The 18,438-nt window shown below is 43.9% G+C and overlaps 1 protein-coding gene across 3 annotated transcripts in view; it reads right to left on the bottom strand.

Moving 5' to 3' along the window:
* The window catches only part of PDGFD (platelet derived growth factor D), a 144,695-nt gene extending 132,254 nt beyond the window's left edge, over positions 1–12,441 (bottom strand). For all 3 annotated transcript variants that reach the window (XM_065658605.1, XM_065658607.1, XM_065658606.1), the window contains exon 1: positions 11,856–12,441. In XM_065658605.1, the coding sequence (XP_065514677.1) occupies positions 11,856–11,985 (130 nt within the window). In that variant the 5' untranslated portion in view covers positions 11,986–12,441. The remainder of the gene's footprint in view (positions 1–11,855) is intronic.
* Positions 12,442–18,438: the final 5,997 nt, after the last annotated feature.

The following is an 18,438-nucleotide window of genomic DNA, read 5'->3' as shown; positions in this document are numbered from 1 at the left end:
TGTTAGTTCTTCTGTTTTCTTTATTATGTTTCATCTTAATCACACATGATTAGTCGTTTAGATTTTTTTTGTCATGGCAAGAACTGAAATGAAAATGTCTCTATTGCTGAAATCTCTTTTTCTTCCTTTTTATTTTTTTTTTGCATGCTTTCCTTTGCATTATTAGAAGAGCAAACATTTGGCAAGAGCTTTATGAGGGCAATGCTTTGTTTTCAGTATAGTAAATGCAGAGATTTGACAGGCACTGCTAATCTTCAGCTTCCAGTACTGTCAGTCTGTTCTCAACTTTGTTTTTCTGGGCCTCAGATGTCAGCATCAAAAAGTCAAAATTTATCAACTTCTTAACAGAACTGGTACATACGTGCAGGAAAAAAAAGGATATTCTATGTGAAACCATTCAGCAACCATTACAAGTACGAACTCTACTAGTAACCACCATAAGCAAGCACTGTGTAACTGGGATGTGGCATGTAGGTTTCTTACAGAAGTTCAGCGAAGTCCCTAATGGGAGCTCCCTGAGATTATTCAAGTCAGGTCTTTCAGTAGGCCCACTCCTGCTCTCTGAAAAGCTGTGCCAGCTGCTGCTGCACAGGTAGGAACCTCTGTCAAAACCAATTTACAGAACTGCCTGGACTCATGTGCTGGCATCAGAGCCTCTGTTTTACCTGGTAATTTTAAGAAATTCTAAACTGGCAAAAGCGTCAAGCCAGGAAAGTAATGATGACACTATGAAGTTCATGATGATTTGTCTCTTAAGTGTAGGCTTTGCTTTAGCCAAAATAAATGTAAAATTTAAATAAAAATAGACAATATTGATTTATATAATAAATAAGCAAAGGAAATGGATGTCTCCTACCCACGTGAACCAAAGGAAAGCAGAAGCCACATTAAGTGACCCGTCTGGCTATCCTCTCTACAAAGAAACAAGGCAGCTCTGGGTACTTCTGCTCTGGTTTGTCCAATCATCTTTGAAGGCCTTTTTGAAAATGAAGTGCTAGAAAAACTTTGTCAAAATTACAATGTTGTGTACTTATATTTGTAATCACTTCACAACAAAAGCATCTACAGAAATACAGTCCATCTCTCTTCTGGTAATAAAAACAAGTGACACTTTTTTTCCTTTGTCAATATTTTGACTAGCAACTTGCCTGAGGTAAGCTGAAAAGCAATCTACTCAATAAGGCTTGACTTCAGGTGTTGCAAGAGATGGCACAAAAAATAGCAGTAGCATTAGGAAACAGCATTGTTGTGGTAAGGCTGCAGAGAGAAATCCTGAGACAAGGTCCTTGTACAAAAAGTAAAGGCAGCACCTAAAAGCCTAGAAAAATATCCTGCACATATTGATAAAAAAGCCTTTAAAGGCATTCTTCCAAAAAAAAAAAATTGAAATTACATACCAAATCATGATGATTTCTTCTTCACAGCCTTCCCCTATTTCCTTATGGTCTAGATGAAACCAAACACAAGAAACATGCAAAGAAATAAAACTAGGATAATAGTTTTCCCTGGTCTGCTCTGGTGTTTCTTTGGAGGGGAGTCTGCTATTTAACTCCCCTGCCATAGGAGTTATTTTCAGGGAAGCATGTGAGAGCCAAGATATTTTATTTTTATACAGGACAACACACTTGTTTTGTACGATTCTCTGTTCCTCAAAACCAGCTACCCATGTGCCGTGATATTTTACCTCATAGCTGCAAAAATGGTGGCAACTCTGAGCACGAAATTGGAGAGGAGGTGGGACAGCACAGGCAGCAAGACCACAGCATTTTAAGGATGGCTGCATCCCTGTAGGGATCTCCAGTCTTTGCACGCAGGTAGTGACTGCTGTGGGTGTTACTTCTGCCTCTCCAAGCTGCCAGGGCTCAACCTCTACAGTGAAGCAGAGAGTATGACCACACAGTGTTACTGTCCACAGAAAAATGTCATCAAATGCATGAACACTGTCCAGTGAAGGCCTACCACATGTGCTGTGACCAGTTAGGGGACTGGGGAAAGAGAAGGCTGAACAGCCATGCTGGTCCACTTCTTACCCTCCCCTGCTTGCCACCATGGGAACAACACAGGTCCAGGATCGGTCCTCAGATGTGCACTAGAGTATGGCATGAGGTTCCTCTGTGGTAAAAATAAGTTTCTTTTCTGGAGTGGTGCTTGTTTCCATGTTGTCATGTGGCTAAGGGAATTACTTGTGTCCTGAAGTCTGTTGGGATGCGGGCAGTCTGTATGGAGATGGGGCTGTAACATCAAAACCTGGCTCTGCCATGCAGGTCCAAGGACAGACTGAAGGCGCCCTGGCATCACCCAAAGGTGCTGCAAGGGTAGGGTTGTCACTGTGTCCATTTCTCAGAGGCATCACTCAAGCCACTCTGAGTGCATGTACAGTAAATGTGGTGTGCACTGTCAGAGGACTTTGGAAGTTCATATGTTTGCACATGCTAATTATGTAAAAGGAGATTCCCTATATACTAGGGCAGCCAGGTCACTACTGTATGATGCAAGAATTTTATCTCTTGCTTAGAAGAAGAGTTTAACCTTGGTTTCCTCTTTCCAGAATCTAATGAATGATGGGAATCAGTGAGAAATGCATGCCATGTCACTAAGTTCTCCAGGGTGACAACTGTTAATTACGAACAAAAACTAAAAGGAGCCTATCCAGGGAGACAACTGTTCTCTGTCATTAAGAGAACAGAAGGATCAAAGAACACCTTTTGCCTTCTCACACCTACACAGCCATGCTACCAAAACAGCAGTGACAGCTGTGGGGACGGGGGTTTGGAACCCCCAGGTCACCCGGACAGCAATGGAGCTAACCAGCATCACCCTGTGCTGACTTCCAAACATTCAGCAACCTCAGACAGCAACAACAAGGAGGCTTGCAGCAGCGAGGGAACAGGTCTACAGCCTCATCCAGGAAAAGAAACAGTACCGTAACTTTGGGGCTTTCCATCAGTTTAAAAGCAGCAATTTCTCTGTAGGCTTCTGTCATGAGGTCTTAAACCCTTACACTGACATCTGGATGTGCTAGTGAAATCATTACTAACAGCGTTGATCCCTGCTGAGACATTGTGATTAAGAAGCTGTGTTGGTCCATTTCCACAGAGAATCTAAAGACATTATTACCACCTACTTGCTGTTTTCATGCAATATGACTGCTACTGGTTTGCTAAAGCAAAGGATTTATTTTTCAAGCAAATTCCTGGTTGAAAAATTAAGGACACAATGGTATATAAAGGGTTTCCAAATTCCACAGTACTTCTGGTAATCAAAATTCTATGTACCTATTTTTATTCCTTTTCTAACCAGTCTGGAGCTTTGCTTTATCCTCAATCCGCTTTTATTGTGAGTCACATCAGATTAGAAATACATTCAACTATGAGAAAAATCTTCTGCAACTGATCCAAGAAGAAACAATAACAAAACCCCACGCCTATTACACTTGGAGCCTCTTTAAAAAACAATCAGAAACAATGCAAGACACGGAAAAATATTGACAGATTTCCTTAAGCTCTTGCTTAGAAATTTACTACAGCTGAAGTCGTCTTGTAGGATATCCTGTGGTTGACACGTAAGATTGTCAGTATGGGAGAAAAAGCAACTGGACACATTGAATCCACGAGGTTTTGTTCTGTACTTTTGGTACACAATCTGTAACTACATCAGTTACCCCTCCATCTCTGTCAGTGCAAAGGATTTGGTATGTTTTCACTTCATGGACACTGACTATCTTAACTGTGAGTATTGTAAAGGTTACCTACATAAGACCCTAATCATAAGAAAGACATTGAGGTGCTGGAGCGAGTTCAAAGGAGAGTGACGAAGCTGGTGAGGGGTCTGGAGCACAAGTGTGATGAGGAGCGGCTGAGAGAACTGAGGCTGTTCAGCCTGGAGAAAAGGAGGCTGAGGGGAGACCTTATCGCTGTCTACAACTACCTGAAAGGAGATTGTAGCATGGAGGGGGTTGGTCTCTTCTCCCAAGTAGCAAGTGATAGGACAAGAGGAAATGGCCTCAAGTTGCACCAGAGGAGGTTTAGATTGGATATTAGGAAAGATTTCTTCACTGAAAGAGTTGTCAGGCATTGGAACAGGCTGCCCAGGGAAGTGGTTGAGTCATCATCTTTTTTTTTATTTTTTTAAAGCTGGACTCCAGGATTTTAAGGGTCTTTTACAACCATGATTCTATGAGAAACTCATCACTGGATTCCTAAGCATTTTCTTTTGTCATGTATTAATTAATGTAAACTGTGAGCCAGACCCTGCTGCAGTAACAGCTGATGGAAGTTATGACATTGATTTCAGTGAAACGAAGGTCAAGATGGCTATTTTTCAAGTTTTTCATGGACCTGTTGTTTAACAAATATTTTTACAGAGTCTCACATCATCAAGTCTCAATGCACAGCAGGGCTAAAACACATTGGCAGGAAGTTTGTACAGAAGGTAAAATTGTGTCCTCCCACACCATCTCCAAGTTTGCGGAGCTCTGACTGCCAAAGCAGGAATACGGGATGTTGGCCTTCACAGCATGGGACACAGATCAAAAAGGAAGCATGAAACTGAAGATTACTCAAGTACAATAGGAAGCTTGAGATCATGTAGGATTTATTCACTACCAAAAATATTAGAGCCAAACCCAAATTCCCAAAAGAATATCTAGCCAGTTTGACACTGTAAACAGGACATTTCCTTAGCTTTGTCAACAGGAAATTGATTTCAAACAAACTGCCAAGTAACCTAACACAATCCAGTATTTTAGCCAAGAGATCCTCAACAGAAGCAGTGATACAACTGGTCTCTCTTATCCAAAATGTGGTATAATGTAATTAGCCTCATTTGTGGAAGCAATTCTTGAATACTGTTTGAATCATCTAATTAAAATGAGTACTACTGATTTTTCCTGCATTAGCGGGCACATTCTTACTACAGACAATACCAACACAGAGCCTTCATGGTATTTCTTAGGATTCATTTAATATCCTAGCGTCAAATCCCTGCAGGTCCAGAAAAGCCAGAGAAGACAGGGGCAGACAGCCCTTCTCTTGGGTTGGGAACATGCTACGAACATTGACAGCCAACTCAAGGTTTCTCAGCTGCATGGGCAAAACTGACCATTGCTAGACAAGGAATGGAAGAGGAGAGGAAGGAGAAGGAGCACAACTGGGCTCAGAGCTGTGGGACAGCCAGACTTCATGTTCCTGTTACTGCTGCAAACAGAGATAATGGTAAGAGTGAGAAAGAGAGAGAGGGGTACAGGGCAGATGGGGAAGGTGACCACTGCTTCTGGGGAAGGATGTATTCATAGAATAGTTTGGGGGGGAAGGGACCTTAAAGATCGTCCAGTTCCAACTGCCCTGCCATGAGCAGGGACACCTTCCACTAGACCAGGTTGTTCAAAGCCCCATCCAGCCTGGCCTTGAACACTTCAGGGATGGGGCATCCACAGCTTCTCTGGGCAGCCTGTTCCAGTGCCTCACCACCCTCATGGGGAATAATTTCTTCCTTATGTCTAAGCTAAAACTACCCTCTTTCAGTTTAAAGCTATTATTCCTTTTCCTATCACTACATGACCATGAAAAAAGTCCCTCCCCAGCTTTTCTGTGAGTCCCCTTTAGGTACTGGAGAACTGCTATAAGGTCTCCCCAGAGCCTTCCCTTCTCCAGGCTGAACAACCCCAATTCTCTCAGCCTGTCCTCATAGGAGAGGTGCTCCAGCCTTCTGATCATCTTGGTGGCCTCCTCTGAACTTGCTCCAACAGGTCCATGGCCTTCTTGTGTTGGGTGCCCCAGAGCTGGACTCAGTACTGCAGGTGGGGTCTCACCAGAGCAGAGTAGCAGAATCATGTCCCTTGACCTGCTCGTCACGACTCTTTTGATGCAGCCCAGGATATGGTTGGCTTTCTGGGCTGCAAGTGCACGTTTCTGGGTCATATTAAGTTTTTCATCAACCAACACTCCTCACCACCCATCTGTCAGCTGCAGTAGATGCCATTATAGAATGACTGAAGTTGAAAGGGGCCTCTGGAAGTCATCATTATTGCTCTGGAGGCAACAAGGAGCTGGACATTTTGAAGTCTTTTTGACTCTGATATTGTGGGCAGCTGCCTACTTTTCCTGTGTTCAGAGCCAGTCCTGTAAGATATTTTATTTGCTGTTAAAGAGATCCATTTGTAATTTACTGTAGATATATTTTAATATAAGCAAGACTATCCATATGAAAAGACTGGAGCATAAAACATACAAACTTTTGTTGCACCTTTTGTATCCATATTACTAGTAGAGAAATGAAATGAAAGCCATTCCCTGTCCTTCTAATTTACTGTTCCCCAAAGGAGTTTCTTGTTATATAAATAATACACAGTTTGCAGATCTTTTCCTTTTATACAATATTTACACTCAGTCTAAAGGAGTGCCAGAAATGTAATGTAGTGAATTTTTATATTATTTTGTTGAAAGACTTTCCACCTTTGATACTCCTTTTCCCTATAAGTGCCTTTTTACTTGATTAAAAATTGCATAACGTAAATTACTTTCAGAACTTCCACTTGCAACATGGAAAACCAACAAACGTTTTTAAACATACCTTTCGCTTTCAAACCAAATTCCATAAATTACATAGCTAACAACATCATGTAAAGAATATCTTAACTACCTTGAAAAATTAGGCTCAAATATTTGTCTAACTGTTCATTGTTCAACTAGGACTTCAAGAAGTTACATTAAACCTCAGGGTTGGTTTTTTTTTTAGTATTCTGACTCTGTGAGTTTCCGATCTATGCCTATTCCCAGGTGTTTTATAAAACACAGCCTCTCATCACAGTGAAAAAAAACCATTATTTTTGAGTTTTCAGCAGTGTTCAGTTTCTAAGAATCAAAGCAATAACATCATCAAGTTTTATCTGCAAGCCTTTTAAGAATTAGCTGGCCTAACTAAGTTACATGCAAATACATTATTTAAAAAAGAAACAAGACATGTTGAGAGACTGGCTGGAGAGTTAATAAGTGAAGTGACTTCTACTATATGATACACATCTGCCTGATAAAACATGTTTCAAAGCTCCTTTGGAGAATTCCTCCATGCTGCTTGCTGCTGAGTCAGGATTGGAATTCTCATGCAATATCCTTTGATACTTCAGTCCAAACAGTTAATTATACAGATAAGAGACATCATCAAAGTTAAACAATTGTAGACCAAAGTGCATTACTACAGGCAAATTACTAAGGTGGGTTTTCTTTAATCTGATGAAGCCTGAAGCACACATTTTTTTTTTTTTTTTACAAAACCTACAAAAACAATCAGGAAAATAAAGCTTATAACACCAAATTTATTTTAGCTATTTTCCAGCTGACACAATTTTATGTTACCAAAGTCCTTTAAAAAATGTATACAAGTCTATTATAAAATAATAAGTTCATTCCAAAACTGAGGTTACTATACCACTAGTGATACAAGAGCCATTTCAAAGCAGTATGAAAAAAAACAGTTATGTCTTTTCCCAGGAGAAGACAGTTAACACCTACTTCATGAGAGAATATTGCCCAGATCATCAAAGCCTTTTCCCTGCACTTAGACATAGGCCAACACAATGAAGGGGAGGATAAATGGCACACATGCCTTTTGACAGGCCATCAAAGAGCCAGAAGCCGTTGCCTTTTCCCCGGAATGGTGAAATACAGTTTTTCTTTGTACTTTGGTGCTGCACAAGCAAGCCAAAGTTTGGAAATGTCTTATTTTTTGGATTCAGAATGAAAATTACAAGAGTCTAGAATCTTATCTCAAGTTCTCTGATGTCACATTTTCAAATCCACATCAGAAGATACTGATTCCATGGCTTTCAGTTGTTTACACACTGAAATGATTTGACATTATGCTGTCTGTTCTGTTCTGCCTTTTCTTCAGACTTTAGATTTTAAAGTTTAAAATATGTATAGTGATGCTTAGTCTAAGTATACAGACTAGGCATACTTTCCTAGACTGAGCATTCATACAGATGTTTGTTCAGTAACAGATAAGAATGAGCAACTGATGTTTCAGTAAAACACCATACAGTAAAAAATATTACTTAGCACTCTTCATGTCCACTTTTCATCTCCAAGTGTGCAGAAACAACCAAAATCGCAGAAACAACCAAAATCACAGAAACAACCAATATAGCAGAAACAAACTACCAGACTTCTGTAATCAGGCAGCATTACCTGCATATTACAAAAACTGAGGCAAAGAGAACAAAAGAAGCCTTTGGAAGGCCCCTCTGTGTTATTCTGACAAACTTCCAAGGTCTTAACAGTTAATGGCATTAATAAACACTTCAAATAAATACCACTACATGTGCTATAAATGCGGATGGCAACCCCAGGACACTTTAAAAAATTGATTAGTGCTACACTGGACAGCTGAGTCATCAATGCCCGTCCTTCCACTAGGACAGGTGGATGTCTTGTAAGCAGGTTATTTATATTCTTAATATCTTCAGCAGGAAGTACAGCCTGGTTAGGTTTGGTAGTCATTAAATAGCACTTTTTTTGTATGTGCTGCCCTTCATCTATAGATTTCTTCCCAGAGCAACCTCAGTCTCAAGTAAGAGCAATTACAAATAGGCCAACCTCTTTTAGCCTAAAAGCAGAAAGATAATCTGGAATCGTGCACGGTGCAAAGTTTTGTTTTGGCCAAAAGCAAGACCAAGACTCCAAGTTCTGTGTATGCAGTATCACTAGTTTATCCTGCTTGGAGGTAACAGACAACTGGAATCCAAATGGTTGTTTTCTTTTTTAATAAAAAGTGCAGGTGGTCTTGGACTTGCCAAGATATAGAATTTTTTTTAAGAGCTGAACAGACCTTGCTTCCTCTTCAGTATCTCTCTTAATTTCACAATGTAATAATCATGATCATCAAGCCAGGGCATAATATTAAATTAGTTTTGATCCTTGCTGTGTGTTTTGAGAGAGCTTGTTGGAACATATTCCCCCCACTGTATTGTGTGATTTTAGATCTTATTCCATATTGTCATGTCTGCAAATATTTACAAAGCAAAAAACACCGTCTGCCTCACTCAGCAATGCAACCCACATGTCTTTAATGCTATTCCATATCAGTACTTCAGACCAAAACAAGAAACAAGCACCACTGAAAATCATAAAAGACAGAAATACTTTCAGTGGCCAACAGCCAACTGTGGTCTAAACACTTTGCTTGTGAGCTCGTCACATGCATGCAACATTTGGAATGTTGCTCATAACCTTCGGCTGCACAAATATAGACCTTTAGTCAGCAAACTCAAGCAACAGTCTGGTTCCTTTGAGTAAAATCGGGCCGAGCAGCAGCTGATCTGCTTTAGATACTGTGACCTGACGCCCAGCTCCACCGGCCGTACCAGAACACACTATCCTTTACAGAGAAAAAGCAAGAAGATTCCCAAGCAGAAGGAGAGGGCAAGGCTGCACTGTGCTGGGGGTTCACATGTGGTCTTCCTAAAGGCGTATTACCTCCTCAGTACATGAATAACATCTGCTAAAGAACTGCAGAGGTGTCTGACTTCGGTGTGTGTGTGTTTTGCTATGGCTGCAGGCTGTACCAGCATATGGCCCAGGAAGGGTCAAAGGTAGCAGGTAATTTCATACAGATCTGGTGTTTTCAAACAGCTCTAGTACCAGTCCACCCTGGTACCCAGAAAGTTCAGCCACTACGAGTTGTACAAGATAATTTTAAGCTTAATCACAATGTTAAATTATCACAAGTAGGAAAAGGACAATTAATTAATCATTTCACATAGGCTTGTTCTCTTCATCACTCTGGGAAGGCTTCTTCTGCAGAGTAAAACACCAGTCACACTGCCAGTAAGCTGAAAACTTTATTTACATTAGGCATCACTGGTTTCTTCACTAACTCACTAACTGGTTTCTTCACTAACTCTTCACTGACTTCACTAACGTCACTGGTAACTTCACTAACAGAGAAGATCAGACTAAAACACATTTTTAAGTTTTCTTAGTAAATCACTGCAGTTTTTCATGAAAAATCTTGTTTGGAGTTTGGCTTGGAAGGAAGCTTGCTTAGCTCAGTTCAGAGACAGTCTCAGTTATTCTATGAAGGTTAAGATGGCAGGTTTACAAGTCATGAATCTTGATAAAATTCACCGTAGTTTTAAAGAATGAAACAGAAATAATGGATGTATGCTTTTATTAAAAACACATTCATTTTTAATTAGATTAAACTTGACTTCTGAGACAGAAGTAACTGCAATTCTGTCTTGTTTCCACACTTGCTGTCTCAGTTCTAAGAAAAAGCCTCTTCACCTTCTCTATGCCTTCTTTCAGTGACTAGGAAATGCATACAAAATATTATTAAGTTCAGTATGGCTCCAAAGCTGAAACAAAACCATCTTCCTAAATCAACTGTATACCCATTACACACATTGTATACATGCTGAAAAATAAACACTGGCAAATACAGAGTACAGTCTTGGAAATGGCTCAAGTGGCTGGGTTTTTTAAAAGGGTTTATAAAATATATAAATTCTGGCAACTGGAAGATGTTAACTCTGTTCATTTTCAGGGAGAACATCTTGCATTTCCCTCTGCAAGAAGGTACACTGCAACATGCAAAAGCAGGTCCTCCCACATGAAGCTGGAACACAACAGGCTGCTCCCAACCAGAGGCTCATTGCCGTTCCCAAACGGAAAGACCTGGTTTTCTTCACCCTTAGGTACAAATACGTGTATTGCAAAGGTGAATTTCAGTGGTGCTGTTTTTATGCAGCCTCCACATTCATTCACCACGAGGCCACAGCGCATGGCCACGCTGACTGGTCCCTGGAGGCACTTGTGTCCCACGCAGCTGTGCTGCAGAACCTCGACAGCACCTCAACTGTCCAGGATATCCTCTGCCCGTGGCTCGCAGCAGGAAACAGGCCAGAGTTCAAACAGAAAGACTGAAACCACCCTTCCTACCAGGCAGGCAGTGTCCAAAAGCCCACAGCCACCCTGCTTGGTGCTCATCATCACTGAGCATCCTACTCCTGCCAGCGGTCCGGCCGGCACAAGGGACCAGGCCAGTCCTCGTGGAGCACTGTCCAGCAACGGGCAAGCACGCAGCCCCGGGCCCTGAGCCGCTCACCAAGGCGGCCCTCCACCAGGAGGACGGCACGCCCAGAGCCATGACAGCAGCCGAAGGTGGCGAAAGGCGGCAGGGGGGCCGGGAGAGGAGCCGCGCTCCCGCCAAGCACCCCTGAGGCGACGGCGGCACCGCCCGCGCCCCGCCCTGAGGCACAACGGCCGCCGCCCTCGGCCGCCACACACCCCCCAGAGCGGGCACCGCCGCGGCACCGCTCCGGCTGCAGCCGCCACAAACCCGCCGTGTCCCCCCGTACAGCCCCGGCGTCGGCGCATCAACGGGACACAGAGGACGCGGGGCCGCGGGTGCCGAGGGGCGCCGGGCGGGACCCCCCGCGGCAGCCGGCAGCGGGCACCCCGCGTCGTCGGGGACGGGGCCCGCAGCCCCGAGGGGACGCTGGAGGCACCGCCGGCTCCCGGGAAACCTCCTTCGAGTTGCCCTAAGTAGTTCGGGACCGCCCGGAGGAGCAGGCGCCGGGCAGAGCCGTCCCCTCAGCACACACCTCCCTCCTGCCACCTGGCCACACGACCCCGGGCCGACCCTCGCCGGCCTTCGGGGATCGGGCCTCTCGTCCCGGCTGACCCCGCCGGCAACCCAGGGACGGGACCCCTGCCCGGACAAGACCCCCCGCCGGCCACTGGGGACACGGCCCCCGCTCCCGGGGCAGGGGGGACGGCCGCCTTCGGGGCGCGCTCCGGGATCGGAGCTTCCTCTGCAAATGCAGCCCTGGGGAATAAAGAAGACAGAGGGACACTTACCATCTCGCCTGATATTCGAGGACCGCAAGGCTTTTATAGATCCGCCCTGGGCCGGGGCAGTGGTGCCCTGACGGCTGCAAAAGTTCGCACAGACGACAGCGTAGAGGAGGAGGAGGATGAGCAGTTGCATTGGGATCCGCCGGGAACGGGACCGTGTCTCTGCAAAGAAACCGGGCTCTCCCCACCAAGGGTGCTTCCCTCTCTCGTGCTCTCACCCCCTTCCCGGACTTTTTGTATGTTGTTGTTGCGGGTTGCTTGTGTATTTGGAGGAGTTGTATGCAGGGAAAAAAAAAAAAAAAAGACACACACACACACAAAAAAACCCCAAACAAAAACCACACCGCCCGAAATAGCAGTCAGAGCTGCCGCGTTACTCCCCGAGCTGCCCCAAAACTTCCTGCACGCTGAACTTTCTTCTGCGTTCTGGGGCCGGCCAAACTCGGCAAAGGTGAGAAATCCCCGGGCCGGGGCCGCCGCCCCCTCCGCTCGGCCGGCAGCGCCGTGCCCCACGTCGCGGGCGGGGGCTGCCGCAGCCGCGCTCCCCTGCGGTCACAGCGGCCCCGCTGCCGGGCTGCGCCCGCCGCCTCGCACCGCGCCCGCCGCCTCGCACCGCCCCCGCGCCGCCCGCTCCGCTCGGCAGGAGCCGCCGCCGGGGTCTGGAGGGGAGGGAGCGCCCCGCGCTCCTCGGCGGGGCCGGGGGGGACAGGCGGCCCGAGGGAAGGGGGCGGCCAGGGGGCAGGGAGGGAGGCGGGCGGGAGCGGCCGGCGGGGGGAAGCAGGGAGCGGTGCGCGGGACCTCCGTGAGCTACCGGCCGCGCCGTCTCCAGCCCGGGCAGAAAGTGTCCGGAGGGCTGTGCGAGGGGGGCTGGTCCCGCTGCGGCGTGAACCTGCCCTGCCGGGACCGCGGGGCTGCCGGCGGGTGGGTCCGGTGGGAGCCGTGTGCCAGGGGCACCCGGCCAGCAAAGAGGGCACGCACCCAAGTGTCCTGTCACTCTCGGGCCTGCAGTGGCTGTGTAAAGGTTATCGCTTGGGCTGGAAGGACTCGAATCACAGATTTGCACCAGGGTGGGTGAGGAGACTTGGTGGAATAACTGGTGAAAACGCATTGGCTGAAGAAAACCCGCAGTTGTCCCTGGGAGAAATATATGGGCTCTTCTGTCATGCCAAGCTTTTAATAAAAAGTTAATTCCTACTATTTGAGACCCTCATTAAATTGTGTCTACTATTAAAAGATTGTATTACTGCTTGGAAGAGTTTAGGTCTAAACCAAAGGCATGTGAGGATTGTGAATAGATCGCTGGTTTAATACTCTTTTTCCTTCCATTATCTGCAATGAAAATAATCAAATGAAGGCACAGAAAAAAACAACAAGGTTTTAATAGTTCTCTAATCCTTACTCAGTTTATTTCTTAAGACATTTCATATAGACTCGACTAGTCAAACAAAGTGTAACATGATGCCAGGAACATGAAACAACACCTCATCTAGTAGAAGACTGTTGATATGGTGCTGTATCAGGAATATCAGATGAGTCCTGCAGCACCCAGACAACTGCCTCTGGCTGTATGAAATATTTTCTCCACAAGCATGTTCAGATGACAATGGGATTGAAACATCTTGTGTGTCTTAAGGAACCAGTAGGATGCAATTCTGTTATGCATAATTCGTGGTTCTTTCTTTCTTTCATGTTCCCCAAAACTGACAGCGAGCCTAATCCTGCTCCCATGTGGTAGATAATGGAAAGGCTCCAGTAGTGCTTCATCTGTGAGTACATGGGCCTGTATTTTAGGTGCCCATTTCAGAGGGGCAACTGGGCAAACAGAGAAAAGGTGGCTAATCCAATCATCCTAATAAAAGGAGAAAGTCAAATAGAGGAGACAGAGCAAATTAAGAGAGTGTGAGCTTTGAAGGTGTCTTCTGTTCATCCAGACAATGTGTCTGCCTGTTTCCAATTGCATTACTGGCAGAAAGCATCAATAGGGTCGCAGCTACGTAGCTCTCTTCTGAATGGAGGTACCTTTTAAGGTAAAAGGAGGTGGTCAATATTCTGACCTTTACCACTGCCCCTTGGTGAAGTTTCTTAGTGCCCTCAGGCCCTCATTCTCTCTTAGACTCAGGGAGTTAGAATCTATAATTGCTTGCCTTTGGGGGCGTGCAGTGGCCGTTTCAAGGTAGTGGAGAAGAAAGGACAGATTATCTTCCACTCAGAAGGCAGACAAAAGCTGTTTTGACAGTATCTGAGCAGTTACATAATTCAGTCAAGAAAGGGCACTGTTTCCAAGGCTGTTCCTCTTTCTGTATCCAGCTTTACCGGTATAAATTTTCCTATATGAAATTCATACATCTTCCCAAGAGCTGGGTCTAGAGCTAAGGTCATGCATTGTCTTTCTGGCCCCGTGCCTTCCTAGCTGCACAGGTCCAGCTTTGACGCAAGAATGGGACAGGCTTTCGCGTAAAACACTGGGTAGCTGTTTGGCCGATTTGCTCGCTGGCTTGATACAGTGTATAAGTTTAAACTTCCTCAAGCTGACCAGGGCACAGAACTGAGGTTTTCTCAGCTTTTTTTTTTTTTCTTTGAAAAAGAGTACATACTGCTGTGGCGCGTAAGTCAAAATTCCTGTCCCTGCAGCAGAGGTGCTTGTGCTACTTAGAGAACTCTCTAGCAAAACAGCATGAGGCCTCATAAATTAGACAGTGATGAAAACAGGCAAGTGAATTCCACCGTCAATGGCTTTGACATATGTCAAGAGGAACTGTGTATAACTCCTATCATACACTCACGGCAAATTTCTCTTCCTCCCTGGGCAAAGCATGGGATGCTACCGTCATTGTTCTAAAGCCAAAAAATATTTTTGTAGCAGAAGGCACGAGTCTTTTTCTCAGGTTGGAAAACAGACAGGGAATATTACTATGGGGTTCCAAATAGAGGCCTAGCTCTCTCGATTATCAGATATTTATTTTAGTCCCAGAATCAAAAAATTCCAGATTTTTCCATTTGATGTACAGGTGTACAGTAAGATTTTGGGATAGAGCAGCAAGACTGACATGCAATGGTAGACCTTTGTAAAAAAACCTGCATTTCAATGGCTGTTGCTACAGCTTCTGAATCCACTGCATAATAATAAATTATATGAATAAACCCACTGCAAAACAAAATAGTATCTTTATAATAAGGTGTCATAGAACTCCATGTCAAAGGGTGAGAAGTTTAGGTTATGCTGAGACAGTTTTATGAGCAGATCACTGGATCTTCACATTCTGGAAAACGTTCTAGTACATTAGCTAATCTGTATTCTAAGAGTTAGGGATAATTGAAGGCATCGGGTGATTTCAATATGAAGACTTATAGCAAATCATGTTTCCTACATAAAAGGACATACTGATGTATAAGTGTGATGACCTAGGTAATTACAAATCTGTCAGCCTGACTGAGATCCTGATAAAATAATGTAACAGTTGATATGAGATCTATTTAATACAAATTAAAAAGGAAAATAATATAATTAATGCTAATAAACCTGGAAAATCTTATCATGCTAACTTGGAAATCTGGTTGACAAACAGAATAGCATCAAATTACAGCTTTCATAAGGCATTTGACTTGGTACCACACAATTTAAATCATATGAAATGAAAATCAAGCATAGTGAATGTTTTCAAAACTCATTAAATTACAGGTTTAAAAACATTTACTAAAAAGGGAAACATTTTTAAATGGATTCTTTGTGAGAGACCCCCACTTAGGCTAATTTTTGCTTCTGCATTGATTTGCATTTCCAACAATGACCTGGGAAAAATGCACTCATTACTCATGACATTTGCAGATGACAAAACCCTTGGGGAAGTAATAGTCTGATTTATATTGATGGTGTTACATGGAGACAGACGTGTAGCCCCAGCATAGCTTATGCTTTAACATAGCCAACGGCAGCACTACCCAGAGCCTGTGGCATCCATCTCACCTCACTCTAGTCTTCTGAAAGTGCCTGGTGTAAGCCAGTCATAGAGGTTCTCATTGTTCATGAGGCAATTGGACACCCATCAGAGGGCACTCTAGCCCAGCGGTTTTAGGCAGTTGTGCTGGGATGGGATAAGTTGTTTTCTGGAAGGTCCAGTTTCTCTCCACTGATTATAGACAGAGCGTATGGAACAACTGCATGTATAGTTACTGGATAAAATATTTAATCCTAGAAAGCATGGATGCAGAAGAAATATGTGGGTGGATTATCGAGGAAGTCAACGGGCTGTAGCCCTCTCAGTTATAATTTGTTGGCTGGGAAATGTTCCAGTGTCATACTGTTTGTCCATGGAGCACAGATATGCTGTGTGTCCACCCTTCAGAACATTGCAAATATGGTTATTAAGTAGCAAAATCCAAGATCTTTGTGCATTATCACTGAGATCCTTGGATGTTTATTTAAAGATCGGAATGGAAGAAATATGGGGACAAATTTTTTAGCAGTCCCTGTTGCAACAGGACAAGGGGTAATGGTTTTAAACTAAAAAGGGTAGATTTACGCTACATAGAAGGAAGAAATTTTTTACAATGAGGGCAGTAAAACACTGGCCCAGGTTGCCCAGAGAGGTGGTAGATGCCCCATCCCTGGAAACACTCAAGGCCAGGCTGGATGGGCCTCTGAGCAACCTGATCTAGTTGACGATGTCCCTGCTCATTGCAGGGGGGTTGGACTAGATGAGCTTTGAAGGTCCCTTCCAACCCAAACTATTCTAGGTTTCTGTCTTTCTGTACCAGTTATAGTAGGGGCATTATGCTTTCTTCTGTTATTATTAGACTGCTGCATCAAGTTCCTGTGAATATAGTCTAAATAAAGGACCATGATAAAGTGAAAAACACTGAGAGGAAAACCACAGGATTGCTTAGAGGTTGAGAAATATTCCATTCAGGGAAAAGCTTAAAAATCACAAGTGATTTAGCTTGTCAAGGAGAAAATCAGAGGAGTCACAGCTACCTCCGAGAGGTAGGATATCGATTCTAGGAGGCTATTCTGTCTAGCGGACAATGACATATCAAGGTGAAAACTGGAGTGAGACAAATTAAGATTAGAAATGAAAGTCATACTTTTCAGTGTGGAAAGCCATGCAAAGCCATGTAACTATCAAAGTTGTATATTCTTCATCACTGAAAATTTGAAAGGCAAGATTTCATGTTTTCCTTTAACCAGTCAAGTGGTTTCAAGCTGTACTTAGGAACTCGTGGGGTCTATTGATCACTTCTAAAAGGTCTGTAAAGGTGACAGTGAAAAGCCTGTTCATATGTACCATGCTACAAGCCACAGATGAAAATTCTAAGTGGTTCCACAGTTTATTGGAAAACAACAACTAAAAAATGTACCTTCAGGGATTAATTCAGGACAGCACTGTGATTTCTCTTAAAAAGGAGGGCAAGCAAGTGATGGAAACAACCTCTCCCCCCAGTTTATAATCTGTGAATTATTTGAGTAGAGGTGCAAAGAACAGGATGGAGAAATATCTCACAATTGCTAAAATGTGCATCTTGAGTAAATTAATGTAACCATGATGGCAGACCAAAAGAATGCAAGGGAGAAGTAGACCAAAGTCATTATGCGTCTGGAATTAGAAAACAGGGTGTGAGTTGTGTCTTGCTAAGATAATCACAATGTCCCACAGGCACCAAGACACCAAGAAGAGAAGTGCACCACAGTGATCCATGGCCCAGACTTACTGTCTGCGCTAGAGGCAGCAGTTCAACAACATACATAGAAACTCCCCAGTGAAACTCATCACTTGAGGTGTTGAGATTATCAAGCACAAGCCCAAGCATTGCTGCCTGGTGTCACTACGAACTTGGCATTGATTCATGGGAACTCATGGTAAAAAACTCTCAACATTAGATCTGGGCCATAGACCTGCACCTGGTGCTGCTGTTTGTCCCCCTCCAGCAGCCAGCTGTGCTTGTTCGCTTCTCTGGCCCCTTCTTGAGAACAGCTGCAGGCAGCTTTGATTTATTCAGTCTCTTGGTTTTCCCTCTTGTGTCTGCACTGCTACAGAATGCTGTGCCCTTCTCCCTTTCAATGTACACCTGCTTCCCTTCCCAGCTCTTAAATGACTTTTGCTGGCTGTACGTAGCTTTTGGCTGGTTCTGCTCTGGAAGTGTTAGAGACAAATATTGCACTCTTGATAAGCACATAGAAAGGAAAGAAAAAGGGTGTCCCAAGCTGAACATGCTCATTCGTTACATTTTGAGAAACTGCTCTATCACTCAGGCTCTCCCACTGGTACGTAATGACGAGGCCAATTGACATATAGTGTGCATGAAATATTCAGAGTCATGCTTTCAAAAAATGAATATGACCAACAACAAAAGAAGAAATGTTGCCCTCCTGAGGTTAAGTAGGACTTTTTCCCTCACTAATATCAGTAGAACCAGCATTTAGATTTAAATTCAGGTTTACAAATAACAGGCTATGCCTTCTCATAAGTTTTTCTTAATAAGAAAATAATACCTTTAAAAAGACTATATTTTTTCTGTATCCCTGTTCCCAGGTTCATAGATTCAAAGAACAGAAGAGACCTTTCTGACATGATATAGTTTGACTTCTTGT

This window comes from Caloenas nicobarica, chromosome 1 (assembly GCF_036013445.1).
Source record: "Caloenas nicobarica isolate bCalNic1 chromosome 1, bCalNic1.hap1, whole genome shotgun sequence".
NCBI lineage: Eukaryota > Metazoa > Chordata > Aves > Columbiformes > Columbidae > Caloenas > Caloenas nicobarica.
Note: the sequence above shows the minus strand (reverse complement) of the source record. Positions and strands in the feature narration are given on the sequence as shown.